Genomic DNA, 26,987 nt, shown 5'->3' with positions numbered 1-26,987 from the left:
CTGTCGTTGTTGCTGCTGTCCCTCTTTGTCCTCCGCTCTATCCACTTCCTGTCGCTCGTTTCCTCCTATTAACTTTTGCCTTTTTTGACAAACTCCCCCCCGTCGCCGTTCGTCCTGGTCTCTTCGCTCGTTGTGTACTACATCCTCCTCGTTTTCGCTTCCCTTTGTAACGCGAACCGGCGCACCGATCGGCGTGTCACCCGTTAAGAAATTCGCTCTCGTACACACATACATTCACGTCAAGGGGGCCAGGCACATTCACACAGGCCTCGATCTTTTTATTTTCTTTGGGTTTATTCTTCTCCGGCCGCATCGCCGTTCACAAGCGAGCTTTTTTGTTCCAATCGAACCAGCCGTCGTCGAAATTGCGAGCGGAAGGCACGTCCGGCCATTTATGCAATGCGCCTCTAGGAATTGCCTGCGCGAAGATCATGACCATCCTGCACCCTCCCGGAGCACACCTTATAGATCATACCCCCGCGCGCTCGCCTCGTCGTCAGCTTAGCGCATGATTTTTAACAGCAGTGCTAGCGGGAGACGGCATTGTTCCTACTATATACCAGCATGGCTATCAACACTCCGTCAAGCGCTCGTATGAGCGCTGGCCCATGGTCCAGGCTTACCCCCACGAACTCGACCAACAATTCGCCCTTTGGCCGGGCGACACCCTCGTCTACGTCTCGGCCTGGAGCCTCCAGCAAGTCGGCCAAGAATGACACGGGATTGTCGCTGAGACACGTTATTGGCACCACTGCGTGCGCTGCAAACTCAATTGACACTCTTCCCGCAAGCAACGCGCTCGCGTTCACCGCGGGAGCCGCCGCTGTCCTTGCCTCCTTCGACGACAACCTCGCCTTCACCCAGCGCTTCTACAGAGCGCGGCCCACCGCCGTGCCGTTGAATCCAAGCCCTAGCATCTACGAACCCAGCACACCGACGGCTCTCGGCGGATCCTCTGACCTGAGGCGGAGGACGGCCGTGTTCGCGAGGGACATGAGCACCCCCAATTCCCCCGTCACCCCGTCCGCGTTGGAATTTGGCGAGAGCCCTGGCGGCGGGGGCAAGACGTGGGCCGCGAAGGAGAGAGTAAAGTCGGCGACATGCGTCTCTTTCAGCCCCGACGGCAAGTATCTAGCCATTGGCGAGGTGAGTCGTATTTTCTATGTGCAAATGTGATATCCGTATGTGTTGGCAGACGAAGAGCGCAATGGCTAACTTGGGAGTGCACAATAGACAGGTTACAAGCCGCGAGTGCTCATCTTTTCGACCTCCAGGGAGGCCTCGCCATATATCCCACTCACGTCGCTGAATGACCACACCTTTGGCGTCAAGTGCGTCGCCTTCAGCCCCAACTCGCAGTACCTCGCCTCACTGGGTACTGCCAACGACGGGTTCCTGTATATATGGAACATCAACAACCGCAACGGCTCCGCCACGCTGTACGCAAGTAACAAATGTACTAGCAATATCTATGGCATTTGCTGGATGGGTATGAACCTGGTTACGTTTGGCACGCGGCACGTCAAGTTGTGGAGGCTGGAAGGCAGCACGCCGAGCACGCCCGTGAAGCTCTTAGCAAGCTTTTTGAGCAGCGGGCACACTCCTCGAGCAAAGGGCGAGCATCGTATTTTGGCTGGAAGGAATTGCCTATTGGGGCCCCTTCTCGAGGGCGTCTTCACATGTGCAGTGGCGCTCAGCCGAAATCGCGCTCTGGTCTGCTCTGAACTTGGTGACTTGTGTCTGCTTGATGACAGCGAGGGCCGGCAAAGCTTCGTCAAGATTGGCGACGCTGGTTTCTGCGTTACGGCCGCCTCGCTCGTGTCCAGTAATCAGGTCCAGCTGGCGGGCAAGGCCGGCGTCTTGAGAACAATCGAGGTCGACAAACTCTTGAAGAAGGCGTATAAGCGTTCGGCGAGCCGGCAATCGAGCATCGATGAGAACATGTACGGCGACAGCGGCCCGTTTATAGTCGCTCTCGCGCCCTTTGGCAAGTACAGCGTATCCGTCGACACGAACCGCTTCATACGGCTCATCAAACCCCTACCACCGGACAAACCTGAAAGTGCGCCCGAAGTCGCGCTCCAGCTACCTGCCCATGGCGGACCTGTTCTCGGCGTGCGTCCGTGCAAGACTTCGCGTGCGCTCGACGCCACCTTCTTCACATGGTCAGCTGAAGGCACAATCCTATTCTGGAACTCTGATGGCGTGCTGAAGAAATCGATCAGCGTAGAGATCGAGCAGCCCGAAAGCCAGGACGAAACGATCAACGAGCTCAGAGTCGTGCGTCTTTGCGGCTCTAAGCATCTTGTCACTGGCGACAAGTGCGGCGTGTTGAGGCTCTTGGACCTGGTTGACGGCAAATGCCTGTCCAGTCTCCGAGCACACGCCGGCGAGATCACGGACATCGCAATTTACGAGGGCAGCGAGACGTTGGTCGCATCTGCCGGGAGGGATAGGACCGTGCAAGTATTCGAAATCAAGGCCGGGAGCTGCGAGCTGCTGCAAACCCTGGATGAGCATGTTGGCGCTGTCACAGGCATAGTCTTCACGCCCAACGGCAAGCATTTGCTGTCATGCTCGTCAGACCGAACGGTCGTGGTGCGCGAGGCGCTCATGCGGGAGGAAAATGGGCAGTCGGTGACAGCGTTTATCATTTTGAGGACGGTTACCCTCAAGGCAACGCCTGTTTCTATGACGATCCCGCATGACCGTGACGACATCCTTTGGATCTCGGCAGTGGACCGCAATGTGCACAGATACAATCTGCGCAATGGTCATCTAAGTGACAGCTTCAAGGTGACCGACAACGAAGGCAGCGACGCGGTGGTGCTGTCGTCTCTGGCATGCGTGCCAACCTATAACAGCCAGAACATGTCTATGATTGCCGGTGTGTCTTCGACGGATAAGTCGATTCGTGTCTACGACGAGAACGGCCTGCTTCTCGGGCGCGATTGGGGTCATACGGAAGGCGTGACGGATCTGGCTCTCATAAATACCAATGATGAGAAGGATGACACGCCTGGTCCCGCAAGCCTAGTAACTGTAGCTGCAGACGGCACAGTGTTCATATGGGCCTTCGGTTCACGAAACACACATAAGCGCGATCTGTCGCAATCCATGGAGCTCATGGGACTCAATACACCGAACAAAGACCTTCTGGTCAACAAACCACCGCTGCGCAGGGTGCTGTCGCAGACAGAGATGGCACGCTTCCAAGAGCGGTCGACGGATGACGACACGGTCATTACACCCATAATAAAGAAGACTCCTGCCGTGCCCACACTTGCGAAACGCAGTTCTTCACGGTTCTCATTAGCGCAGACGCCGAGATTGGATCCGCCCATCCCGACGTTCGATGCCTCTGGAAGACGGAGAGGAACGAAGGGCAACTCGCCTTCACCGCCAACGAGCCCCAAGTCGCAGCGGACCGTGACGCGGAAAGCTTCAAACTCTACCATATCGTCCTCAGCGCGGGCTCGCACTAGAAGCACGGGTGGGTACGGGCCCCCTGATAGCACAACTAGTGCGCTTGCGACTTCGACCGACAACATCTGCCGCAATCTGCGATCATACCGCAAAAAGTTGGCCACCAGCTCCGACGACCTCAGCGCCGACACATTGAAGAGCCTCGAGCGCGAACTCGGTTTGACAGCGCGTGCTGTCGGTGAGAAAGCGATGAAAGCACGCGGGGTTGCCGAGGAGACCGTCATGGTCAAGCTACTCTCCCAGTACTCTGAACGACTGCTGGAGATGTTAGATGAGAAGTTCGCCGCCACCCTGGCAAGGCAGGTCAGCACAGGAAACAACGGGGGAACTCTGACGCCGCCTGACAGCGGGGGTTGCGGTGAAGATGCGATGACTCTTGTCAATGATGAGAGGCATCCCAGCATACAGGAAGAGGTCTAAAAGAACCTTAATTCTATTTGACAGAGGGCCATCACTGCCACAGAAGTGAGCCTGAGGTCGTCGAACACTATTGTTTTACACAAAGGATACCCGCACGTCTCTGTTTATACTCGATCGGAGGACGCAACGGCGTTTTAATATTTAATGGTAAAAGAGGTTGCAAGCAATTGCATCACTCTACACACGCACTCACAACCACCTACACCTGCCCGGAATTTTGGAGCTTGTCTTGGTTTGGATTTCGTCGGCGGATACTCCCTTTGTTTTCTTTTTCTTATTATTACTACTAAGATTCACAAGATACCCGATGTTTTTTTTTTTCATCTCTCGAGGGCAAAGAGAGGAGAGAGGGCAAGACTATGCCTTCTGATTACGCTTGGGGCACAAAATGGACGGTTGAACGGCGTCATGGCGTATTTCTCGTTTGTGAGCAATTTTTTTTCTTACGGGAAGAAAGGAGAGGCAACCGCTGAGACTCACGGGAGAACAGAGTTCTTATAGAAAAAGACATGCCAGATGGCAGTGATGCTGGTAAATGCTCAAAATGGAATTTATTCCTGCTTCTGTCTGGCCTCTTGCTGCGTATTCTTCCAAGTTTCTTTTTGCAAAGATCGTTCAGATTCCGCTTCTTTCGTTTCGTTTCGTCACGCTTTAGGGCTATCAAAAAGAGAAAAAAAAAATCGAGGCCCATTGGCCGGCTAGGCGCGTGATATCAAAAACGTCTTGAGGGAGAAAATGCAGTATTAGGAAAAAACAAGAAACAAAACGATAAAGGCCAGAGACAAAAGCCCCCATTTGTGTGTTTGCTTGCTCGCTCGCTACCAGATGAGAGCGACTCCGCTGCTTCCACGAAGGATGCCACCCACTCCGTGCGGCCCAGTCCTTGCTGCCTTCGCTGCTGCGGAGAACCAGAATCGCTCGGGTAAGAAAGAAGGAGAAGGAGAAGGAGAAAAAAAAAGGGGGGGGGAAGGGGTGGAACAGGTTTGGGGACTTCCGGCAGCGTCGTCGAGATGGGACGAGAAGACGGGCCGGGAGTTGGCGAAAGTGGCCTGGGACTACAGCAGGCGGAGAGCTATGGCGCCCACGCCGGCGGCCAGCGCGGCGCGCGCAGGCGCGGCAGTGACGAGGACTGCGTCGCCGCTCGACGAGGAGGAGGAGGAGGTGGACGAGTCGGAGGAGGTTGAGGGGGCGGAGGCGGCGATGGTGAACCCGCTGCCTGTGACGGTAGCGCCGGAGGCGGCGACGGTGCCGCCGACGGAGTTTGTGCCCGGGGTGCCGAGGCAGCCGGTGAGGATGCCGATGCCGCCGCAGAGGACGCCGTTGCTGAGGATGGCGGTCGCGCCGAACAGCGACACGGTCAGCTGGCGCTTGTCCGCGTGGCCGGCGCGCCGCCGCATCAGCGCGACCTCGGCGTCGGCCAGCTGGGCGGGCGGTGTCGGCGCCGGCGCCGCGGCGGGCTCGGCGTGCGCTGCCGGGCCGGGACGGGGGTTTGGCGAGGCTAGAACGAGGGAGGCCGGCAGGAAGAGGACGAGCGCGGCCGAGAGACGCATCTTTGTGTAAAAAATGTCCTTCTTGGCCTGTTGTTCGCCCTTAACTCTTTTTTTTTTCTTTTCTTCGTTACTGCTCCGCGCAGCAGCGAGTTAGGTCGACGTTTGATCGGTTCGCAGAAAGGTCAGGTCGACTTGATGTTCGATCAGCTCTTGGGAGCGAAACTTTGTTGACCGCGAATATTTTTTTTTTTTTTTTCCTTTTCTGTTTCTCAGGGAGCAACGTTCGGCCAGCGGTCGAGAGCGTGGTGGACAGATGATGATGATGATGAGCACGCGAGTCCTGGATTGTGTTCCCGGCCAGCACAGGCTGGGCAGCTTCAAACAGATATAAGCCAGCGAGCTTTGCTTCATCTACCCGGCAGCAGATCAGTGGCCTGGCCGCTCTCTTCTACCACCGGCGTCATATCCCGCGAGCGCATTGTGTGTGTCTCTGCGTGTGACGGCACGAACGCTCGCGAACCAAGGCAGAGAGCATGACTTGTACCTGGAGAAGATCGCGGTCGCTGGCGCAGAGTGCAGAGTCCCCATAGGACAGACCCGCTGCGAGCGTCGGTTCTGTCTTGAGAGGCTTTGCCATCTTTGTGCACGTAACCGAGATTCAGAGGACAATCGGTCTGTGTTTACCATGTGATTTGGCGGGTGTCAGCACGGGGGTTGAGGACCCAACCCAAGAAAGGACCGCGGTCGACTCGTGCGCTTTGACACGAGGAGCGAGCGATCTACAAACGACCATGCTCGCTTCTCTTCTTTAGAAAGGCCAAATTTCATTCGTGCGAACGCTTTCTGCCTGGGGTTCTGCCTTGGCACCGCCGTAGCAGCGTCTCCCGACAAAACCTACCGGCTGACGACGAGGCTCGCGATCACAGGTTCGCTGCCGGACCTTGCTGCCGTGCGATCGCATGATCTCACCCGTTGGATATAAGGCTGAATCCAAAAACATGTCCAGACCGAGTGCATGTGCCAAGGAGCCGTGTTTCGACGTAAAGCACGATGCGTTTCAGATCTAGAACGCACGCGCCAGCTTCCCGTGCTGGTAGACATCGTGTGAAGGACGTGTGGAGCGTGAAGTTTGTCGACGCACCGATCGGACAAGGCCCCGAGACGAAAAAGACAAATTAAAGACTGGCTGTCGTTAATGCGAGGATGCTCCTTGAGTGAGCTGCGTTGTATGATGACGTCATTGTTTTTGGTCGGGTCACACCTCGGAGCCCTTTCTTCATGCTGCCGTAGCTTGGAAAGAGGAGGGGGGGGGGGGGGCAAGCCAAAAAGCAGTACCAGTTGGAGAACTACTCACATACACACACGCGGAGGACGGCATTCATGTATAGTCGAGCCTAAGGCCCATGTCGGACGCTCCGCTTTGGCGTGCATAGACATGGAAGAGCCGCCCCGATCTTGGCTTCGTGCACCACAACGCGCGGAGCAAAAGTTACAACGCCAAGCTCGAGCTGGCTCGGGTGGAAACCGATCTCACTGTTCACGAGGGGAGCGACTGGAGCGAGACGAACGGGGTTTTTTTTTTTAAAAAAAAAAAAATTCGAGGCGTTCTCGATGTCTGTCGTGCGTCGCCTCGCCTGGCCTCAGCTCGCGCGCGTGTTTCGGCCTTACACCCTTCGCAAACTCTCAGGTCGGACTCGAAAAGCTTATGTTCGCGTGCGTTTGTGTCAAGTAAATCCCCGCATGCACACGTAATGCACGGCGAGGGCTCCCGGGAAGCGGGGCGATGGGAAGAAGGAATACCCACCCGACCTGTAAGGCGAATGACCACTTGTATGTGTGAAACAGAGCTGCGGAAACGCACCAGTCGGTGCGCAAGACCACTCCATCTTATGTCTCACTCGCGCGTCTAAGGCCCACGCCTTGGGTGGACTTTGGCATGAGCACCTTCGAGAACGAGCGCGGATATCCGGGTTCCATGTCGAGACGGCCCAGGCAGTAAAAAAAAAAAAGTAACACAAGGCCAGGCCAGCAGCTTGGCATGTCGTCGAGATCCCACTTGCCTTACGCCTTCGTCCCCGAGATCGACCTCTTGCTTTTTCTTTTTCTTTTCTCCCCTAGTCAGGAGCATCGCATCTGCCACATCTGTAAGGGACAGCTCACCTACTGGCTTCTTTTCAATGTGGTCCCCAGCTTGAACGCCTTTTTGGGCTCGAACATATTTGCAGCCCTGTCGTGAAGTCAGACGGGCTAGCGGCGCGTCGACACAGGCAGAACTCGTGCGAACGGGCGCGCAGCCCAACGCCCGTGTTGTCTTGCTGTGGAGAAAGTGAGATTCGACCGTCGCTTCGGATCGCTCGATCCGATCGTGCGTAGGTGGAGTCGACGTACGTAACTCCACCGCGCGAGTCCAATCGGGGAATGGAGCCACATTGCGCTCCTCATCATACGAGAAGAGCAAGGAACAAGGCTGAGCCTAGAGGCAGAAAGACGTAATCGCGATGTGGAGTCTGAAGGAACCGCTCGATGGACTTGTTTGTTTGTTCGTTTGCATATTTGTTTTACAAACTGTGATTAAATATACGTCGTTTCAACTATCGAAGGGAGAGAGAAATACAGGAAAAAGTAACACTCAGCAGGAGCCAATTATGAACTTAGAATTACAACACCGTGTTTGTGAGTGCGGATGGATGCAGAGAGCATCCTCTGAAGCCTGAAAGCGTAGATGTTATCTCCAGCTCAAACTGGCAGTAAACTGAGCGCGAGAACGATGTCCTGCACCGTCCCCGCCTAGAAGAGTAAAGAAGCAACTGAGGCAAATCATAATCTTCGTATGTACGTGCTAAGAAAGGATTTTTTTTAAAAAAAGATAAGGTCGTTATGCCAGACTGTGCATTTCCCATCCCTCAAGCCTGTAAAGCTCGCGGAACAGGAAAGTTCAAAACAAGATGAGAGAGGTCGCGCTTCTCGGGGTATATCAGTCAGGACCAAAAAGAAAAACAAGGCCAAATTTTCTCCTTAAAAACGAACTCTCCGTGTTCCAATGCGCAGACTGTGTATTCCTTCCAGACTTTGCGAACAAGTGTTACTGTATGAAATGACAAGATAGAAGAATCAAAAAAAAAGCGCGGCTGCTAGTTGCTTGATTCAGCCTAGGGCAGGGACCTGCCAGCTTGGAGTCCGCGACAGACTTTTCATCTCGCCATATGGCGACTGAGCCTGTTGGTGCAGGTTGTATGGTGGATGATTTGACGCCGACGAGCTTGGTTGACTCCTTGACAGAAAGTTTGAGCTCGGTGTCCTCAAGTGCTGGCCATACGGGGACATGTCGTTCGAAAGTCTGGTGCCAGCAGCTTCTGATACGCTGTCAAAGCCTGCAAAGTAGGAGAATGCCTCTGAACTAGTCACGGAGTCTGTCCGCTCGAGATTAGCCATACCGATGGTAGGAGAGTCCATCAGGAAAGTAGAGCCGTTTCCATTGTTGCTTGAAGTGCGTGACAAGGAGAGCGACGCAGCCCATTGCGCCGTCTGCGCAACCCTGGGGGTGATCTCGGCAAAGAAGGAGTCGGGCGTCATGAGGTTGCTATGTTCGTCTGACGGGGTCAGAGGCTCAGACGGGGTGGAGGGAGACGATGGCTGAGCGACGCTGCTGGCGCGAGTAGAGCTCCAATCCGAGAATTGGCTGCGAAACACGGGCCTGGTCGGCCTCGGCAACTCGTTCACATCGAGGTCCGGAGTCGAGGGCAATGACGGATCTCTTCTCAGGCCTAGGGTGCGCAAAGTCTCGGGTGCTGCACTGTTAAGCCTGTTCTGGGTGAATCTGAACAGGCCATCAGCATAAGCCTTGAGAACCGGATTGTCGACCATCCGTCGTGACGACTGCGAACTTGGAAGACTGAAATTGGTCGGTTCTGCTGCAGACGCAGGAAAAGTCGAGGCGAGCGGTGTTGGCTCGATTTCGTCTTCGTTGCCGTTTGTCGTCAACGTAGCTGAGCTCGAGTCCGACTGCAGGGTGCGAACCGACTCGCTACGTTGCACATTTCGAAGAGGTGAAGCTCCTAGTCCGAGACGCGACGGCGTACTGAAGTTGAATGTCGTTGCTGGTAGCGAGGACGGGTCATAGTCCTTCTCGACAACCGGGCCAGGACTGTCGACGGACAGAGGCCTCTTGCGCCGGGCGGTCGCGCGTTCTGCGGCGGAAAAGATCATTCCTGCCTCTTCGGCAGACACGTTCACCAGACCAAATGCTGGAACAGAGTTGCTTCGCTGGCGGGACAGGAAGGGCCGTGACTGATTTGAAGTGGACGACATTATGGACGTGGAGCAAGAGTCGTCCTGGTCCATGGTATTGTGGATGAAAGATGCAGAATCCGGAAACGGACGTAAGGGACAGGCGTCTAGCGGGGTGGGAAAAATAGCCGAAGACGTAAGGTGAGTTTGGCGTGGGCGGCGACGTAAGACGTAGCTAGGAACGACGGGGCCCGTAGAAGCGCGGATGTTGCAAGTTTTGCGTACGGAATGCGTGAGGGGAAAACCAAGAAGGCTTCAGTGAGTCGAAGCAGACAGGAAAGCAGCGGGCGCGATTCCAACACCAGCTCGCGCGGCCTCAGACCAGAGGTTCTGTGCCTGCAAGCATCGAAAAGGCTGGTCAAACTTCGCTTCTTCACAGCAGCGTGAAAAAAGATGGAGAGAGGATCTTCGGTGGGCTTGGATTTTTTTTTTTTTTTCCTTTTGGGTTGGTGCGGGAGGAGCGGGAATGTGGTCAAACAGCCACTACGTAATGGAGCCGCGTATACGGCAACGAGTGTCGGTGAACGAGGGACAGCAAAAGACGAGCGAAAGGAGCGGAAGAGCAGTCGTGTCGCACGAATTGGGATCAGCAACGAGCCGAGTCAAACGAGGAGTCGGACTCGCTGATGATAAGTAGGCGGAAGTAGGCAGCAGTCGACGCAGCAGCAAAGACAGACCGTCATGGAACGAGAAGAGCTGGCCAGGGCCGCGCACGAGCAAGTAAGTATGTGTGCCGCCCGAGCTGATCACACGCCCGGCATGTCGTTCTGGACAGACCAAGATAAAACGGTCATTGCCATTGCCATTCTGAGCACAGATCGAAGGCGATCGGGCCGCGGCCATGACGTGAGCGCAGCGCAGCGCAGTGTTTGCGCGTTGGCGGTGGTGCGCGTGCGGGAACGCCATCGCTCGAGGCCAAGAGTCACGTTCCCCATTCTCTGGCGCCACCGTCGTGATGCGACCGCAGTCGAGACGCCAGGTAGTGAAGCAGGCCGGAGCAACTCCATGCCAGCACGCGGGCCGATGACAACAGACGGCCTTCACAGCTGCTCTGCACGAAAGCGCCGCTGGAACTCGGCGCTCACCCCTGCCAGGCGTTTCAAACTGGGCTGACTAGCGATTCTGCTCGTCTGGTGGAGTCCGCTCGGCCGCCGCCTGGTGACGGCGACTGGTCGGCGCCATTCCCTCCGCCAGCCTTTGCCCCCCTCTTCCTCTCTTTTCCTGGCTCCACGGTTGGCCGATCAGCGACACATGTCCGTCCGATGCTGATCCAGCCCTGCACGACGACTGGCAATCCTACACGTTTCTTGTCGTCTTGACGGACGAGCCGCCTCCGCGACACAACAAACATCAGCATCGTCATCTTGGATCGCGAGCACAGATCCGCCTTTTTCTCCTGAATCCTGCGCCCGGCTCATGTGCTGTACCTGACTACCAAGGGCTAGCCCTGCCCCTCCATGCACGATGCCGTTCAAAAGCATGGCATTTAGCTCGCACACTACTTGTGTCTAACCTATCTGCAGCTGGGGTGCCGCGGAGACCTGTCATGCGGGCACCGCCACCCTGCGGTGCCTGCGCCTTCTTGCTCACTACTCCTGTACGCACCACCTTCACAGATGAAAAAAAAAAAAATAAAAATAAAAATCGTCTTCCGCAAGAATCAAGGCTCCGCTTGCCTGTTCCTAGTCTTTCTCGGGTCCACGCACACCCAGCTGTGGCGAGCAGACGCCGCGTGTCCTGTCTCACGCCCGTGAAGCAGATACGACAGATTCCAGAGTCTGGCAAAAGAGTTGCCTCACAAGGTCTAAAACCCCCGTCGCATCGACAATCGACCCCCCTCGGTCGCCGAGCTGCCGGCTCTGGAACCAAACGGCGATAGAGCAAACCTGTCGTCTACGCCACCCCGGATCCCATCGGAAAAGGTTCCTGAGCCCATCACGTTTTTTTTTATCAATTTTCAACAACAATAATCGACGGATCAGCTCGGCAGCGCGCCTACAACTCTCCTTACTTTCTCGTCCAGGCAGGGGGAGGAACGCGCCAGCAACCAATTCGTTCTTTGATCCAGACAGCCCACGGCAAAACAGGGGCAGCGGACGTCCAGAACGGGCTCGATCACGACGACAAGCTCTATGTGGTAGCTCTAACACACGCACACACACACAAAAGGATGCGACCAGATGTTCGCGCCAGCCGTTCCTTGCAGAAACGCAGGAACGGAGCCCTCACCGCAAATCACGTTCGCTTGTTTCGTTTGCACATATTTTTTTTTCCTGTCTTTTCCTTTAGCTTCAGCCGATCGCTCCATCGAAATATCTCTCCTGTGGTTTGGTGTGGCACCCCATGTTCGCCCGGCTGTCCAATCAAGCGCGGCAGTCGGCCTCTGTGGAAGCCCGTCAGAGCCTTGCCTGGCCCATTCCCAGCGTTCGTCGCGGCCATGCACATCGCGGTCAGCAAATTTTGCCTCATGATCTACCCACGCTGATGTCCGGCCGTTCTTCGACTCCTATCGCGGCTTCGGAATGACGGTTCATCATCAGGCACCGCATCCGGGCGCTTGGATCGCTTCTGACTCTTTGGATGACATGACCACTTTACTTTCTCCACTCTGCGTTTCCTGTCAGGTGCCTAGCTATGCTGATGCCCGTCCTATCGATATCACTGGCTGCAGCCTCCCTTTAGTGCGCCAAAATCTACCCCTTCGCCATTCCCGTCAAGTCTGCAGAGAGTCTAGGTCGCCAAAGCGTAAATTTCGACAGCTGTTCAGTGAGACTCATCACATTATTCATCGTTGCATCTGCTCAGTTTGTCAGACTCTTCCTGCTCCGTACCCATTATGCCCCCCCCACTTGCTATGGTCCTAACCACGTGTTCTAACCTTTCAATACTAGCGTACATCCAGCGCTATATCTTTCTTATCAACTCTGGATGATCCCCCCTCCCCAACATCTCAGATCCAGTCCGCGTAGGTTACGTCTTTGGACTGCGTTGCACTCAACTCTGCTTGGTGGGCGCTACACCCTTCCCTGTTCCGTCTTGAGGTCCTCACTCCACCAGCTTCCCCGCAAAGCTGATCACGGGCTCATGGGCAAAAGCCTTCGAGGGCGGTAAGCTGTGCGGGATTCTGCGCGGGATTCGCCGCGAGCTCTCTGCGCTTACCCGCCGTGCGTAAAGATGCACCATTAGCCGCAACTACACGTCACAGTAGCGTGTCGAGATGTTTTGGCCTTTCCTCCTTTGAGGGGCTGTTTCCCGCTGCAGTCTTTGCGTTCGGATAACAGGAACTTACTATGGTGTGACTGAGGGGCACCTTCCAATTCCACAGCGAGCCCTTCTACCGATTTCCTCGAGTGCCAAAGATGAGCATCTGTGCTTTACGTCATGGACAGTTTCATTATCTAAATACTGAAGCCCCTTGGGCGCTCTGGATCGCCTTGCATATGTGTCCACAACAATGTGCGTCAAACTGACCGTACAAGTTCGCATGTCTGGTCGCCACCCTTGGTAGATGTACCTACTTAGTCGACTCGGGAAAAATCAAAGACATGCGTCAGTCATAGTCATGTGTCCTTCACTACCTATGTTCGGAGAAGAAGAACCACTTGGTTGCCTTTAGAAGGTCGGGCTTGTGAGCCGCGCCAGGACCTGTGTTCTTTAGACGGACAAGTTCTGTCACAATGACATTCTGCCATATTACCTTATGACTTCTCCATGGTCGCCACTATCTGAGGGACTCTCAATCATTTTGCTTGTTTTGTTCACTTATTTCACACCCGTGTTATACGCGTTCGTAGGCCCTGGCCCTCAGGAGCAGGAAAGGAGATGACAAAAACTCGGCGTGCTGCGCACGTACAATTGATTGTTCGCGTGAACATAGCGATCAAAGACTGTTCCCACGGGAACGGTCCCAAGTTCGTCTGTCCGGCAGGAGCATGGATCATTGCGCTGAGTGACAGCTGGTCCTGGTTTTGGACTCCCAAAATTTCATTTGGATGAGATTCTTTGCTCGAACCGTCGTTAAGGTCAGCGAGAACTGAATCCATCACAAGATGTCGAACACAAGATCAGTCTAGAGCAACCGAGGCAGTGTCGAGTGTGAATTTCACTTCTTGTTCTGCGGCTTTTGTGTTTCATTCATCATTCGCCTCATATTCCTCCTGGTCCCTTAGCCGGATACACCTGTATTCCCACTACTTTCTACCGTCCTCCCAAAATGACGGCAGAACAGTGTCCTGGTGAGTGATTCAAGGAATCAATACCAAAAATTTTCTCCCTCAGTATGGGCTACTTCAACGGTGACGAGCAATCAGTCGCCAAGATGAAACTAACGTGGCTGTAGGTTCGCGATGAGTTTGCTCTCTCCGCAGATGAAAAATGAAATTTGCAACGGCTACAAGGATCAAATAGCTACGAACTTGTTGATCTCAACACCAATCACAAGTTCTCGTGTTGATCTCGCAATATCCTTGACGGCGTTTGGAGTACGTTATTACTATTGTAGCATAAGTTAGATGATCCTGCTGATGTCAGCGTGGAAGCGGAGAAGTTATATACACTTGTGCAAATAATGACGAGCAGCGTTAATAGTAACTAACATCAAACGCCGGTATTTCAAACCTCCCACTGACACTTACTACTGAGTGGGACTTCGCAGCCCCCTAACCATAGCTATACCTCCACTTCGAAGGCTGGGCTCACGTTCTTCGTACTTAATCCGACTAGACTCTGATGGTGACCCGGTGAAAACTGCGGAGCTTAGAAATGTAGCTCAAACTCTCTTAAAGCGCTTCCACAATGACTTTTTGCACTCGGATACTGAGACTGCGGTCCAACAGGACAGACCAAGAGTTTCTGGTGAAACTGCAAACTTGACTCCTCAGTGGAGGGGCTGATGCGACCTACCTAATCAGTTAGATCAATGACCAAACTGCTGATGTCTTAGGCCCCCATTCACAAAGCGACCACAATGGCGCTGGCTATGTTCTAATTCACAACTCTACTCAAGCTTCCAAGTAGAATGGGCTATTTCGCATGCCACTGCCCATCTGGCGCGACAACGCAGCATACTTAGCTTCGAAGAACGGCTAGCAAGGGCAGGAACTTTCACGGGGCAATTCTTCAGCTTCTCCACGAGACTAGCCCACACTACATCAAATGGGCACAAAAACCGCTGCGGTGAGTAACTTGAAGCAGCTGGCGTCTTGTAAATAGAAACTGCCAACAAGGGCAAGTGGTGACATCGAGTTCCCTTAATTAGCTATATAACATGCGATCATACGTCCTCGAATTGCAAAAGGCCATGTTTGTATGAATTCTCTAAATCTTAGAGCAAGAGCAACTTGGCTCTTTCCATTGTCCCTGAAGTTAACAACAGAAAGGCCGTATCGATAGGCGGAAAGTAACCTCAATTCTCAATATTATCCAAACCAAGGTCCATAGGAAGTTTAATGGAATCGAGGGTGCGATCAGAAATATAAATGGTGAGAAAGTTCTCATGTATATCACCGGATCTCAACAAAGCTCATATGAGATCATATGACTGCTTACAGAGACAAGGTAGATGTGCAATAGATCGTGCTTATTTCTTTGCATCATGGACGACGCGATCTGAAAAAATTTGTCGTTGTCTTGATAGTATCAGTCTGAAGTTACGGCCAAATCGCAGATCCATTAGCCCTTCATTTCCAAATGTAAGTTAACATTGAGCTTTCCTATACTTGGGGTGCATAATGACATTCCGGCTTGCACGGCGAGCGCTGTCTTTGAACGTCAGTCAACTCTAGGCTGATCTGAACAGTGATCAATCCGGTAGAGGGTTTTGTCCAACTCAAGTTGACCATATCGGAGGCAAATTAAGGCTCAGTTACGCTTGTTTTCTGGTCCGGAAAGGGTATCATTCATGCCCGCGGAATGACTGTACCTGATCTTTAAGCAATAGGAGAAAAACCGGTCTTAAAGAACAATCAAGACGCTTTCCAAGCAGCAGAAGTATGTCTCCACGATCAGAGGAGCATATTAGATCGAAAAATCCGGATGTGAACGAACGTGGACTCTCTAGGTACGCGGGAAAAGTCAACCTATAACTCATCTACAAATTGTCCAGGTGAAGAGCAATCAACGCCAAAAGATAAATGACCTCGGCATTGGTGATGAGGACAGATTGAAGAAGCTTCAGTTAAAGCACAGGTGAGCAAAAAATCGAAAGCCATCCGCATTGACCTCCACAAGCTGTGAGACCAGGCAACGGTTATGCTCACAAGGCCAACGTGTCCTTTACAGAACTGAATGTCCGTATGCATCGGAACAGCCATCACATGCAAGGCTTCCAAGAAACGGCATGATACACTCCGTCAGAGGCCGCAAAGTTTGGCTTTGCAGGTCAGCATATGGTTCCGACACACCACACGGAGGCGTTCAGCGTTTCGCCGAACAAAGGCCGTTGGTACAGCATGTCAGCGAGCGCGGAAAACTATGGATCCCCAAAATGGAAATTCTCTAGGGTTCTCAGAATGAAATTCGTTGTAGATCCTAGAATGAAATTCGCTTGAGTCCCTTTGAAGTCATATCCCATTTATTTTCAGGATGCTGACTAAATTTTGGCTCGTTACTTATATTTGCATGCGTCGGTGGCGGATCGAACCATGCGGCTGAGGAGGTAACCACGAAGGTTCCGAAAGGACTACTCCGTGTCGTAAAGAGCGATTGCAACGTGCAGAAATGGGCAAAAAGCACGCACCTTGTTCGGCGGAAAGGACGCAAGGGCGGCTGGCGTTTACTCGAGCTTAAAGGGACCCTGTCGGAGACATCCTGCCGACCCAGATCTTCGCTTTCCCCATCCTTGCTCCACGTTAAAGAGGTGGGTCCCTCCTCAGATCATCACTGTGGCCCGGCTACAGTCTTGAGTTTCTACAATCTTACGCTTCCTTTTCTACGAGTTCTGCTCGTCGTTCTACCTCGGCTTCGGTGCATCACTCTGCTGCAGCATATAAATATAAAGGCATTAGCGTTGCGGGTCTTGCCGGTGTGCTCTTCACTCTCTTCCAATAGCATCCTCTACTTAAGTGGACAGCGAGTGCGGAACGTCACCGAGGCCCATTCTCACGTACACGCGATAGCTGCCCAGCAAACCATGACAGCGGTGGAGACGGCGAAATCGCGGCTCCAGAAGCTCGCATCACATTTCGTGCCCTCGACTTCCTCTCCCACGGTTGCGGAAGCTACCCCGGCTCCATACGAGCACAGGCATAACTTCCACACTCTCAGTCCAACCTACTTCCTCCCCCGTGCCGCTGCCATTGAGCCAGAGGCTGAGGCAATCTACCACGTCACCGCCAATGGCAAGGAACTGCGACGCAATTATCAGGAATTCGCGGACCGCGCGCGGGGCCTGGCCTACTACATAATGAAGAAAGGATATAAGCGAGTGGGTTTGCTCTGTCCCAATACGCCTGCGTTCCTTGAGGCTGTATTTGGCACAAGTGCTGCGGGCGCGGTCAACGTCGCAGTCAACTATCGACTGAAGCCAGACGATGTTTCGTATATCATGCAGCATTCGGATGTGGAAATGGTGATTGTGGATGTGGAGTATTTACCTCTTCTAGATGATTTTAAGTTGGCGAAGCCGAGCATACCGATTGTCGTGGACATTGACACAGATTGCAAGGAAGGTCCAAATTGCGGGGACTACGACCGCGCAGTGAATGAGGGGCTAGAGTATGATAGGAGCACGGGTGGCCAGGGCTGGTCTGGCCTGGTGACGAGCGTGGAGAATGAGGAGGATGTCATATGCCTAGCCTATACGAGTGGCACAACCGCGCGACCTAAGGGCGTGGAGTACACACATCGCGGTGTGTACCTCGCTGTGCTTGCCAACGTAATAGAATCTGGGCTGAACGGGCCAGTCCCGCGCTGCCGATACTTGTGGACGCTGCCCATGTTCCACGCGATCGGGTGGACCTTCGGTTGGGCCATCGCAGCGGTGCGCGGCACAAACTACTGCCTGCGCAAGATTGACTACCCAGAGATATGGCGGTTGCTGAAGCAGGAGAAGATCACGCACTTTAACGCCGCACCGACGGTTAACACGCTGTTGTGCGCGGACAAGAACGCGGAGCGCCTCGAACAGGCCGTGCACGTCACCGTGGCAGCGAGCCCACCGTCCGCCCACCTCTTCGAGCAGATGACGAACCTGAATCTGCACCCGGTGCACGTGTACGGCATGACGGAGACATACGGGCCTATCACCAAGGGATACATTATGCCCTCATGGGATAAGCTGCCACCCAAGGAAAAGTACGCCAAAATGGCGCGGCAGGGCCACGGCTTCGTGACCAGCCAGGCGGTCATGGTCATCAAAACAGACCTGCCGGAGGGCGAGATCGTTCCAGTCGCGCGCGACGGTAAGGAAATTGGCGAGATTGTGTTCACTGGCAACATCTGCGCAAAAGGGTATTACAAGGACCCGGAGGCAACGCGAAAATTGTGGGCGGGCAACGTATTGCACTCGGGCGACCTGGCAGTTTGGCATCCGGACGGTGCTATTCAGATCCTGGATCGCGCAAAGGATATCATCATCAGCGGTACGTATAAGTGAATGCGCGATTCATACGGTTGAGACGTGTGAGAACCTACGTGTGAAGCTGACAACTGACGATCGGTTTTAAGGCGGCGAGAACATTTCGTCGGTGGCACTCGAATCCATGATCGTAACACACCCGGACATCCTCGAGGCAGCCATTGTTGCAATCAAAGACGAGAAATGGGGAGAGAGACCAAAGGCATACATCACGGTGCGTGAGGGAAAACAGCTGAGCGGACCGGACGTGATCCAATGGGCCAAGGAGAACTCAAACATCAGCAGGTTCATGGTGCCTGCAGAGGTGGAGGTACTGAAGGAGCTACCCAAGACCAGTACAGGGAAGGTGCAGAAGAACGTACTGCGGGAATGGGCTAAGAAGGGCAAGAGCTCCTCGGTCTAACCAGGTTCCCGCATGTATACATGTCTGTGTGTATGTGTATATATCTGATGACTGATGGATGAGAGAGAGGTCAGAAAATGGGGTTCTTGATGGTGATATCTGCCTTGAAAGACTCTCGTCTGTGAAGGGGGCTATAAGGTATGTCGGAGACAGACTTTGGATGTTATGAGCTGCGTAGGCGCAGACTGTTGATGTAGGATCGCGATTACCGGATCTAGATGGCAGACAATCCCTTGATCTTGCGAAGGTGCAAGTACATGAATCTGTGTTCAGTGACTTGCGAGGCTGAGCATGTGACCTTTTGGCTGGCCGCAGATTACGACTCTTCTCGGCCGAAGTGAGCCTGTGAATTTGGATCATTTGGTCGCGTTTCGCTCTGCCAAATGCCGAAAGGACATTTGCGACTCTTCGACGATGGGCGATCAGCGTTGAGGTCGATGATCGGAAGTGCGGTGAGAACGAAAACGTGATCGCCCGTATGGCTCGTTTCTGGTCTGGCAGCCTTGCCTCGACTAATGGGGGGAGGGCGCATCCCGGTCAGCTCTCTTTTAGGGCCACCACCTCCTAAGGCGCATTGCAGGCCCATTGGAAAACCGAGGATCATCAAGGCTCTGTCATCGTCGTCATCATCGCCATCTTTCTGTCGAGGCGCGTCTAGACAAGGGATACTTGTGGTGGAAAAACGCTCGCGTCGATGCCACGCTGGCGAAATTGGACGGCATCCATATCGAGAAGGTTTACGTGGCTGGAAAAAAAAAAGGATGCGGCGCAACGAGGCCAGGGCGTTCAAACGCCGTTGGCTCGAACACGATAGGAGCGAGATGGGGAACAGACACGAGCGATGATCGTGGTTGTAGTTGTTTGTGTGTGTGTGTGTATGCGCGCGTGTGTGTCAGCAGGAAGATGCAACGAGATGGTGTGCCGATGATGAGAGTCCGACTCAGAATAGAGCGATGCGGGCTGATGATGTTGTGGCGAGCAGTATCTTGTCGTGTAGAACAAAGACCAAACCCGCGATCTGGTCGTGGTTCAGCCAGTAGGGGAGTGCTAGTGCCTCAGCTACAGCCATTAACTGAAAAGGAGCCAATGTGGGATTCTCAGATTGTGCATGACGCTAGACTGTGATTGGTGGGGATCCCTGCGGGACACGCCCCCCGGTCGCTGCAATGTGCTAGCTATAAGAGCGTGCACACCGACATGTTTGAAATGCAGCGCAGTTCCCACCCCACGGCCACAGAGTCACCGTGTCACGAGCCTTCGATCTTTTGACCTTGCTCCCTCTCCTCCCTTCGCCTTCTTCCGAGGTCCCCCCCCCCTAAAATACCCACTATCACCCTCTAAAGAGGGCCTCCCAGCCGGCCGGTCAGCAAACTCAGTGAGCTAGCGAGTCCGCCCAGCCAGACCCGCCTGTTTCGCGCCTGCTACCCACTGACATTGCCGCTGCGCCTGCTGCTGACACCGCTGCAACGTCTGCTTCTACGGCTATTGCTGTCGCTAACCACCACCTGCATCACCACCAAAAAGAGTGACTGCGCAGCACGTGTATCTCTGTGTTTAGCGTTTGCGTTTTGCATGGTGGTGGCAACGCAACACCAGCCCCATTTCCTTTTTCTCCTCTTCGTTGTCCTCCAATCAACCCATTCAAACCTCAGCAACACTTCCCTTGCGCAAGCTTGCAGAGCGCACCTGGAGGCGGCCTAGTGATGTGTCAAAACTATCCGATGCGCGTTTCATGAAGTCATCTTGTTTTCCTGAAATTCGACGCGACGATACGAGTTGAAGAAGCCTTTGCCGTCCCTTTTCATCCGCGGTGCAGGGAGAGAGCAGAGTGACGCGCAGCGAAGACGCACACGACATTAGAAGAGAGGACGCATTCGGCGAGCAAGTGAGACGTTCCAGGTCTGCGCCGCCCTTCGTTGGCGCGCGTTAGGAAGTGGTAGGAAAGGATGAGCGCAACCCGGTAAGTCGCCCAAACCGCTCTGGGAACTCGATCGCCAAGCGGCCCTGTTTTTCCCTGCCCTAATCGGTTTTCCTTCAGTAGCGCTAACTTGTCACGTGATTTTGCAGCCTTGATCGCTTAGTCATGTGAGTCCGACATGAGTTCAGTCCAGGATGAAACTCGCTGGAGTCCCCGTCCGCTCACGTCCTCTACAGCCAGTTCCTGTCGTGGCGTTGAACAGGGCGTTGTCTTTCTGCTTTACTAACGCGTCCATGCAGCCTGCTCGAGACCGGCAGCACTCAGCTCATCCGAAACACCGCAGCACAGCAGCTCGCTGACGTCCAGAAACAGCATCCTGATGAGCTGTTCAACCTCCTTACCAAAGTCATTCCGTTCCTGAGGTCCAAGACATGGGACACCCGCGTGGCTGCCACCAAGGCAGTCGGTGGCATCGTCGACCATGCCGAAAAATACGATCCCAACGATGATGACGGCGACCTCAAGACCGAAGCCAATGGCCATGGCCCAGACGACGCCAACTTCAAGGTTGAAGAGCTAACTATCAACGACGACCAGCTACAGCTCGAGACTCTCGACGTGGCTTCTATCCTCAAGAAGGGCAAGCCTCTGCTCGGAAGCGCCGGTAAGGAGTACGACTACCAGTTCGTCGGCATGGATCCTTCTCAGCGTTTGGCCCACCAGAAAAAGACTTTGACCTCGCGGCTGGGTTTGGGGAGCGACTTCATCGAGGACGAATTGGGTGAGATGATCACGTCGAAAGACGTTGACACGCCCATGTATCCGATGCCTACTCCTGGCGGAGCTTCAAAGTTGGACACCAATGTCTCACGCCACAATAGCGTTGCCTCGCCACTAGCAACGCCCACCGAAGCCAATGGTGAGGAGACGGGCGGTCTGAGCAAGCGCCAGCTCAACATGCTCAAGCGCAAGAACAAGCAGCGGCTCAAATCGGAGGCGAACAAGGTACGCATTGTAGACTTCTCCGAGCGCAGATCAAGCATGGCCGACGCGGACACGCCCGCCCAACCTCAGGCTGTCAAGCTCGAGGTCAAGAAAGAAGAAGGTGACGATGGAATCAATGACTACTTCTCTCTTGAACGCAAGGGCGGCGACGATGAATCCACGTTGGTCAAGGAATTTAAAGGCTTGCCAGTACCTGAAAAGTCGGCCTTCGCGACCGAAGCCGAAGTCAATGGATCAGAGTGGCCCTTTGAACGCCTGATGGAGTTTCTCACTGTGGACCTCTTCGATCACGCATGGGAGATACGCCACGGTGCAGCCATGGGTATTCGTGAAATCATTCGTGCCCATGGTGCGGGTGCAGGACGTCAGCGAGGCAAAACTCGTGCCCAGAACGACGTTCTTAATCGGAGATGGCTCGAGGACCTCGCAGCACGGCTGTGTTGCGTGTTCATGCTCGACCGTTTTGGAGATTACGTCTCTGACAACGTGGTGGTTCCTGTACGAGAGACAGCGGGCCAAGCGCTCGGTGCTGTCTTGCAGCACTTACCGGCCTCATCTGTCAAGGCCGTTTTTGGTGTCCTTCGTCGCTTGCTACCAATGGATAAGACGAACGGTGCCTCGACGTGGCAACCCTGCCACGGGGGCATCCTCGGTATGCGATACCTCGTCGCTGTTCGAAACGACTTGCTTTTGGAGCAACCAGATCTGCTCGACGGTGTCCTGGAAGCAGTTATGCGATGTTTGTCAGACGAGGACGATGATGTGCGTGCTGTCAGTGCTGCTACACTAATCCCTATCGCAAAGGAGATTGTCACAACCCGCCCGCAAATTCTGAACCAGCTCATCGTCGAGGTTTGGAATTGTCTGTCGAATCTGAGCGATGACCTGAGTGCTAGCACGGGCTCTGTCATGGACCTGCTTGCCGCGCTGTGCTCTTACCAAGAGGTTCTCGAGGCCATGAAGAGCAACGCAGCCCATGATCCGGAACTCTCGTTCGCGAACCTAGTGCCACGTCTGTTCCCCTTTCTTCGGCATACCATCTCCACGGTCCGTAGCGCAGTGCTTCGCGCATTGCTTACGTTCCTCAATATCAAGGGTGCCGGCACTGAAGGATGGATCAACGGCAAGGCCCTCCGCTTGGTTTTCCAAAATTTGCTCGTTGAACGTGTTGACAATGTTCTGCGATTATCCTTGCAGGTCTGGAATGGCCTGGTCGATTACTTGGCTGTGCAAAGCCCGGACACGTTTGCGGCCGAATTTGGACCACACATTGCTCCCCTGATCACTCTCGTCATGCATCCCATCGGCGTTGCTCGTCACAACCTGCCAATGGATGCCACGCTTTTTGTACGCCCGTCGGGCCAGACGTATGTACTACCAACCAACGGCGCACGTAAGGCCTCGCCTCCAGCTTCAGGCGACGGGTCGAAGAAACGTAGAAGGTCTGATAAGAAGGAACGCGATGTCATCCCGAGCTCCATATCCCACAACATCGACGCGCCAATGATGCAAGGCGAGGTCGAGCTTGTCGGAGCGGAAACATTGATCCGGTCGAGATTGTTCGCCGCTCAAGCGCTAGGCAAAGCAATGTCAGTGTGGCCAAAGGCCTCCAGATCATCCTCATTCGGACCTCACATCATCCCACACTTTACATCGCCAAATTCCTCCACCCAGATGACCGCTGGTATAGTCGTGGAGGAGTATGCAAAAGCTGTGGGTGAGGACAGAGACGAGCTTTGCACTCAGTTCGCAGCCGGCCTGCTGCCGATGGTTGAAGGTGAGCGACCACCTGCCTACAGTGATCTTAAAAGCTTCCTTCATGTTGTACGTGCGCAGTGTCAATCCCTGCTCAACACGTTCCGCGATCAGGCCCACGTTTTGCCGAGCCGCTTGCCCACGATGCCGGCTCTCGTTCAGGGCGACGAGAATGCAAGCCAATTCGCATTTTCCATCGCAGACGCAGAGAAGATAACTGGCCCTGACTTTGAGAGATTGAAGAAGGGCTTATCACCTGCACAACGAGTGGCTACTACGCAGCAGTTGCAGGCAGCGCAATCTGACGCGCTGAAAGCGATCAGTGACGCGAAATCCATCAAGGAAGCACGCGAAGTGCGGATCAGAGCCGCTGCTGCCGCGGCACTTGTTGCGCTAGATGCCATACCAAAGAAACCATCACCGACGATCAAGGGCATGATGGACAGCGTCAAGACAGAGGAGAACATCGATCTGCAGAAGCGCTCGGCGCTTGCAGTAGCTTCACTTATCTCTCGACAGGTTGCCGTTGGGAAGTCAGGCGTCGTGAACAAGGTGGTCAATAACCTCTGCCAGTTTTACTGTCAGGACACGATGGAAACGCCAATATTCAGCATGAACGTGTCCATGGTTGATGGCATCTTGTCGCTTGGTAAGGACGAGGATATTCAAGAGCGCGATAACCAGGCCAAATTTGAAGAGGATACTAGGCTCCAACGCATCCAGCGCCGGGGTGCAAGAGAAGCCTTAGAGAACCTCGTTGCCGACTTTGGCGCGGAGCTGTTCGACAAGATCCCCAGTTTGAGGGCCAGGATTGAAGAGCCTATACGCGCCGCCTTCGAGCCCGAAGCTCTCCCTGCTGAGATAATCGATATCGAAAAGTCGGATCTAGGCCAGCAAGTTGTGGATGCATTTTCCGTCCTTCGTGCCCTTGTTCCCAAATTCCATCCTGATCTTCACGGCTTTGTTGAGCAGCTCATGCCTCTAATAGCAAAGGCCCTACAAACGCGTCTAGGAGTCTTGCGCTACATGGCTGCCAAATGCTTCGCTACCATTTGTAGCGTTATGACGGTATCTGGCTTCACGATGCTGGTTGAAAAGGTTCTACCATCAATCGGGAACGCTCTCGACGTGCGATGTAGACAAGGCGCCATCGAATGCATCTATCACCTTATCCACACCATGCAAGAACGCATCCTACCATATGTTGTCTTCCTTGTCGTCCCCACTTTGGGCCGTATGAGCGACTCCAATGACGACGTGCGCCGCATCGCTACGACAACATTTGCGCATCTAGTCAAGCTCATGCCGCTTGAGGCTGGCGTTGAAGACCCACCAGGTTTGTCTCAGGACCTTCTCAAGGGCAGAGAGCGCGAGCGCAAATTTATCACACAGATGCTAGATCCAAAGAAAGTAGAAGATTTTCCCATACCCGTGGCCATCAATGCAGAACTTCGGCCGTACCAGCAAGACGGCGTCAACTGGCTTGCGTTTCTCAATCGCTACAATCTGCATGGTATCCTCTGCGACGATATGGGCCTGGGCAAGACGCTTCAGACTTTGTGCATGGTCGCAAGCGACCACTACAATCGTGCAGAAGAGTACAAGAAGACAGGGGCTCCTGAGAAGAGACCTTTGCCTTCACTTATTGTCTGTCCCCCAAGTTTGTCGGGCCATTGGCAACAAGAGATCAAAACCTATGCGCCTTTCTTGTCTTTCGTTGCGTTCGTCGGTCCGTCCAGCGAGCGTGCACGTAAGAAGGCCGATCTTCCCAACGTCGACATTGTCATCACCTCGTACGAAGTGTGCCGCAACGAAATTGACGTCCTAAGCGCACTTGATTTCAACTACTGCGTTCTTGACGAGGGCCATCTTATCAAGAATCCGAAAACGAAGACTACTATCGCTGTCAAGGAGATCAAGGCGGAGCATCGCCTCATTTTGTCGGGCACGCCTATCCAAAACAATGTCCTAGAGCTGTGGTCTCTGTTCGACTTCCTTATGCCGGGCTTCCTCGGCTCGGAAAAGGTGTTCAAGGATCGTTTTGCCAAGCCGATTGCTGCTTCTCGCGGTGCCAAGTCGAGCAGCAAGGAACAGGAAGCAGGCGCACTCGCCATCGAGGCCCTGCACAAGCAAGTTCTTCCGTTTCTCCTGCGCCGCCTAAAAGAGGAAGTACTCAACGATCTACCGCCTAAGATCCTGCAGAACTACTATTGCGACCTGTCCGATCTGCAGAAGAAGCTCTTCGAGGACTTTATCAAGAAGGAAGGCGCCAAAGTCAAGGCCTTGGCTGGTAGTGCAGACAAGGAGGGAAAGCAGCACATCTTTCAGGCTCTGCAGTACATGCGTAAACTATGCAACTCTCCGGCCATGGTGTTCAAAGAGGGGCATCCTCAGTACGAGCAGTTGACTGCGCAACTTGCACGGGAAAAAACATCACTCCGAGACCCAATTCACGCACCGAAGCTCGGAGCCCTGAGAGATCTGCTTGTTGACTGTGGCATTGGAATCGCCGACGTGGATAAAGACAAGGGTTCTAACCCGGCTTTAGAGCCCATTGAAGCTGTAAGCCAGCACCGTGCTCTCATCTTCTGCCAGATGAAGGAAATGTTGGACATGGTTCAGACAGAAGTGCTGCAGAAGATGCTTCCGTCTGTGCAGGCGCTACGTCTGGACGGTAGTGTTGAGGCCGGCAGGCGTCAGGACATTGTCAACCGCTTCAACAGTGACCCCAGTTACGACGTTCTTCTATTGACGACGAGTGTTGGCGGTCTCGGATTGAATTTGACAGGTGCTGACACGGTCATCTTTGTGGAGCATGACTGGAATCCGCAAAAGGATATGCAAGCTATGGACCGTGCCCATCGTATCGGTCAAAAGAAGGTTGTCAATGTTTACCGCATCGTCACTCGGGGTACATTGGAGGAAAAGATTCTCAAGTACGTAACCACTCCTCATTATATTTCCTTTTTTTCGTTCGGGCACCCAGATGTACTAATGCTTCGCAGCCTTCAACGCTTCAAGATCGACGTTGCTAGCACGGTTGTCAACCAGCAAAACGCAGGTCTTGGTACTATGGAGACGGATCAGATACTTGATTTGTTCAATGTCTCCTCTTTGGCTAGCGAAGACGCGGCGCCAATGCCTCCAAATGAGAACGCACCTATATCTGAAGAAGATGCCGTTGATGCGGAGGGAAATGTCAGGGAAAGGGGCAAGAAGGGCTTCCTGGACGACATTGGCGAGCTGTGGGACGAACGGCAGTACGAAGAAGAGTACAATCTTGACGCATTCCTTGCAAGCATGAGGTCTTGAAAAAGAAAGAAAAGTTAGCATATTATTGTAATAAGAGCAGGGCGTAGGGTAGATTCGGGGCAAATGTGCATTTCGGCCATTCCGTGTACAATAACGAACAACATCTCATTAGCATGGCGTTTTTTCCCTCGGAGGGACGGTGGCCGCATTTGACTCGGTTCGGGGTTATCAAGTGAACGAGTCTGCATTGCGTGCATTTGATTAGGGAAGTCGTCATGGCTTCAAGAAACTTGAGCAACACCAAAAAACAGACCGAATCTTGCATTTGTAAACAATTTTTCCAATCCCCGGGTTGATTAAATCGCTTGTTGCCCTTTCTGCTTGCTACCTTCTTTT

The 26,987-nt window shown here is 53.8% G+C and overlaps 5 protein-coding genes across 5 annotated transcripts; 3 read left to right on the top strand and 2 right to left on the bottom strand.

The window, feature by feature from the left end:
* Positions 1-466: 466 nt before the first annotated feature.
* PV09_07383 (uncharacterized protein) lies at positions 467-4,472 on the top strand. The gene is made up of 2 exons (XM_016361145.1): positions 467-1,146; positions 1,234-4,472. Exons 1-2 carry the CDS (start codon positions 565-567, stop codon positions 3,904-3,906), a joined length of 3,255 nt encoding a protein of 1,084 aa, XP_016210965.1. The 5' UTR covers positions 467-564; the 3' UTR covers positions 3,907-4,472.
* PV09_07382 (uncharacterized protein) lies at positions 4,437-6,629 on the bottom strand. Its single transcript, XM_016361144.1, has one exon. The coding sequence runs from the start codon at positions 5,454-5,456 to the stop codon at positions 4,962-4,964; it is 495 nt and encodes a 164-aa protein (XP_016210964.1). The 5' UTR covers positions 5,457-6,629; the 3' UTR covers positions 4,437-4,961.
* A 1,299-nt stretch (positions 6,630-7,928) lies between these two features.
* Positions 7,929-10,361, bottom strand: PV09_07381 (uncharacterized protein). Its single transcript, XM_016361143.1, has one exon. It carries the CDS (start codon positions 9,735-9,737, stop codon positions 8,541-8,543), a length of 1,197 nt encoding a protein of 398 aa, XP_016210963.1. The 5' UTR covers positions 9,738-10,361; the 3' UTR covers positions 7,929-8,540.
* A 6,181-nt stretch (positions 10,362-16,542) lies between these two features.
* PV09_07380 (uncharacterized protein) lies at positions 16,543-18,923 on the top strand. The gene is made up of 2 exons (XM_016361142.1): positions 16,543-18,262; positions 18,348-18,923. The coding sequence occupies exons 1-2, from the start codon at positions 16,813-16,815 to the stop codon at positions 18,659-18,661; spliced, it is 1,764 nt and encodes a 587-aa protein (XP_016210962.1). The 5' UTR covers positions 16,543-16,812; the 3' UTR covers positions 18,662-18,923.
* Positions 18,924-19,879: 956 nt separating this feature from the next.
* On the top strand, positions 19,880-26,940 carry PV09_07379 (uncharacterized protein). Its single transcript, XM_016361141.1, has 4 exons — positions 19,880-20,621; positions 20,729-20,746; positions 20,879-26,275; positions 26,345-26,940. Exons 1-4 carry the CDS (start codon positions 20,608-20,610, stop codon positions 26,649-26,651), a joined length of 5,736 nt encoding a protein of 1,911 aa, XP_016210961.1. The 5' UTR covers positions 19,880-20,607; the 3' UTR covers positions 26,652-26,940.
* The last annotated feature ends 47 nt before the right edge of the window (positions 26,941-26,987 follow it).

This window comes from Verruconis gallopava (assembly GCF_000836295.1).
Source record: "Verruconis gallopava strain CBS 43764 unplaced genomic scaffold supercont1.29, whole genome shotgun sequence".
NCBI classification, from domain to species: domain Eukaryota; kingdom Fungi; phylum Ascomycota; class Dothideomycetes; order Venturiales; family Sympoventuriaceae; genus Verruconis; species Verruconis gallopava.
This window is presented reverse-complemented; position numbering and strand designations above follow the sequence as displayed.

Coding starts and splice junctions, on each gene's coding strand:
- PV09_07379 (XM_016361141.1), top strand. Junction 26,276..26,344: donor TTGGAGGAAAAGATTCTCAA/GTACGTAACCAC, acceptor AATGCTTCGCAG/CCTTCAACGCTTCAAGATCG.
- PV09_07383 (XM_016361145.1), top strand. CDS start 565: ATGGCTATCAACACTCCGTCAAGCGCTCGTATGAGCGCTGGCCCATGG. Junction 1,147..1,233: donor AGTATCTAGCCATTGGCGAG/GTGAGTCGTATT, acceptor AGTGCACAATAG/ACAGGTTACAAGCCGCGAGT.
- PV09_07381 (XM_016361143.1), bottom strand. CDS start 9,737: ATGGACCAGGACGACTCTTGCTCCACGTCCATAATGTCGTCCACTTCA.
- PV09_07382 (XM_016361144.1), bottom strand. CDS start 5,456: ATGCGTCTCTCGGCCGCGCTCGTCCTCTTCCTGCCGGCCTCCCTCGTT.
- PV09_07380 (XM_016361142.1), top strand. CDS start 16,813: ATGACAGCGGTGGAGACGGCGAAATCGCGGCTCCAGAAGCTCGCATCA. Junction 18,263..18,347: donor AAAGGATATCATCATCAGCG/GTACGTATAAGT, acceptor ATCGGTTTTAAG/GCGGCGAGAACATTTCGTCG.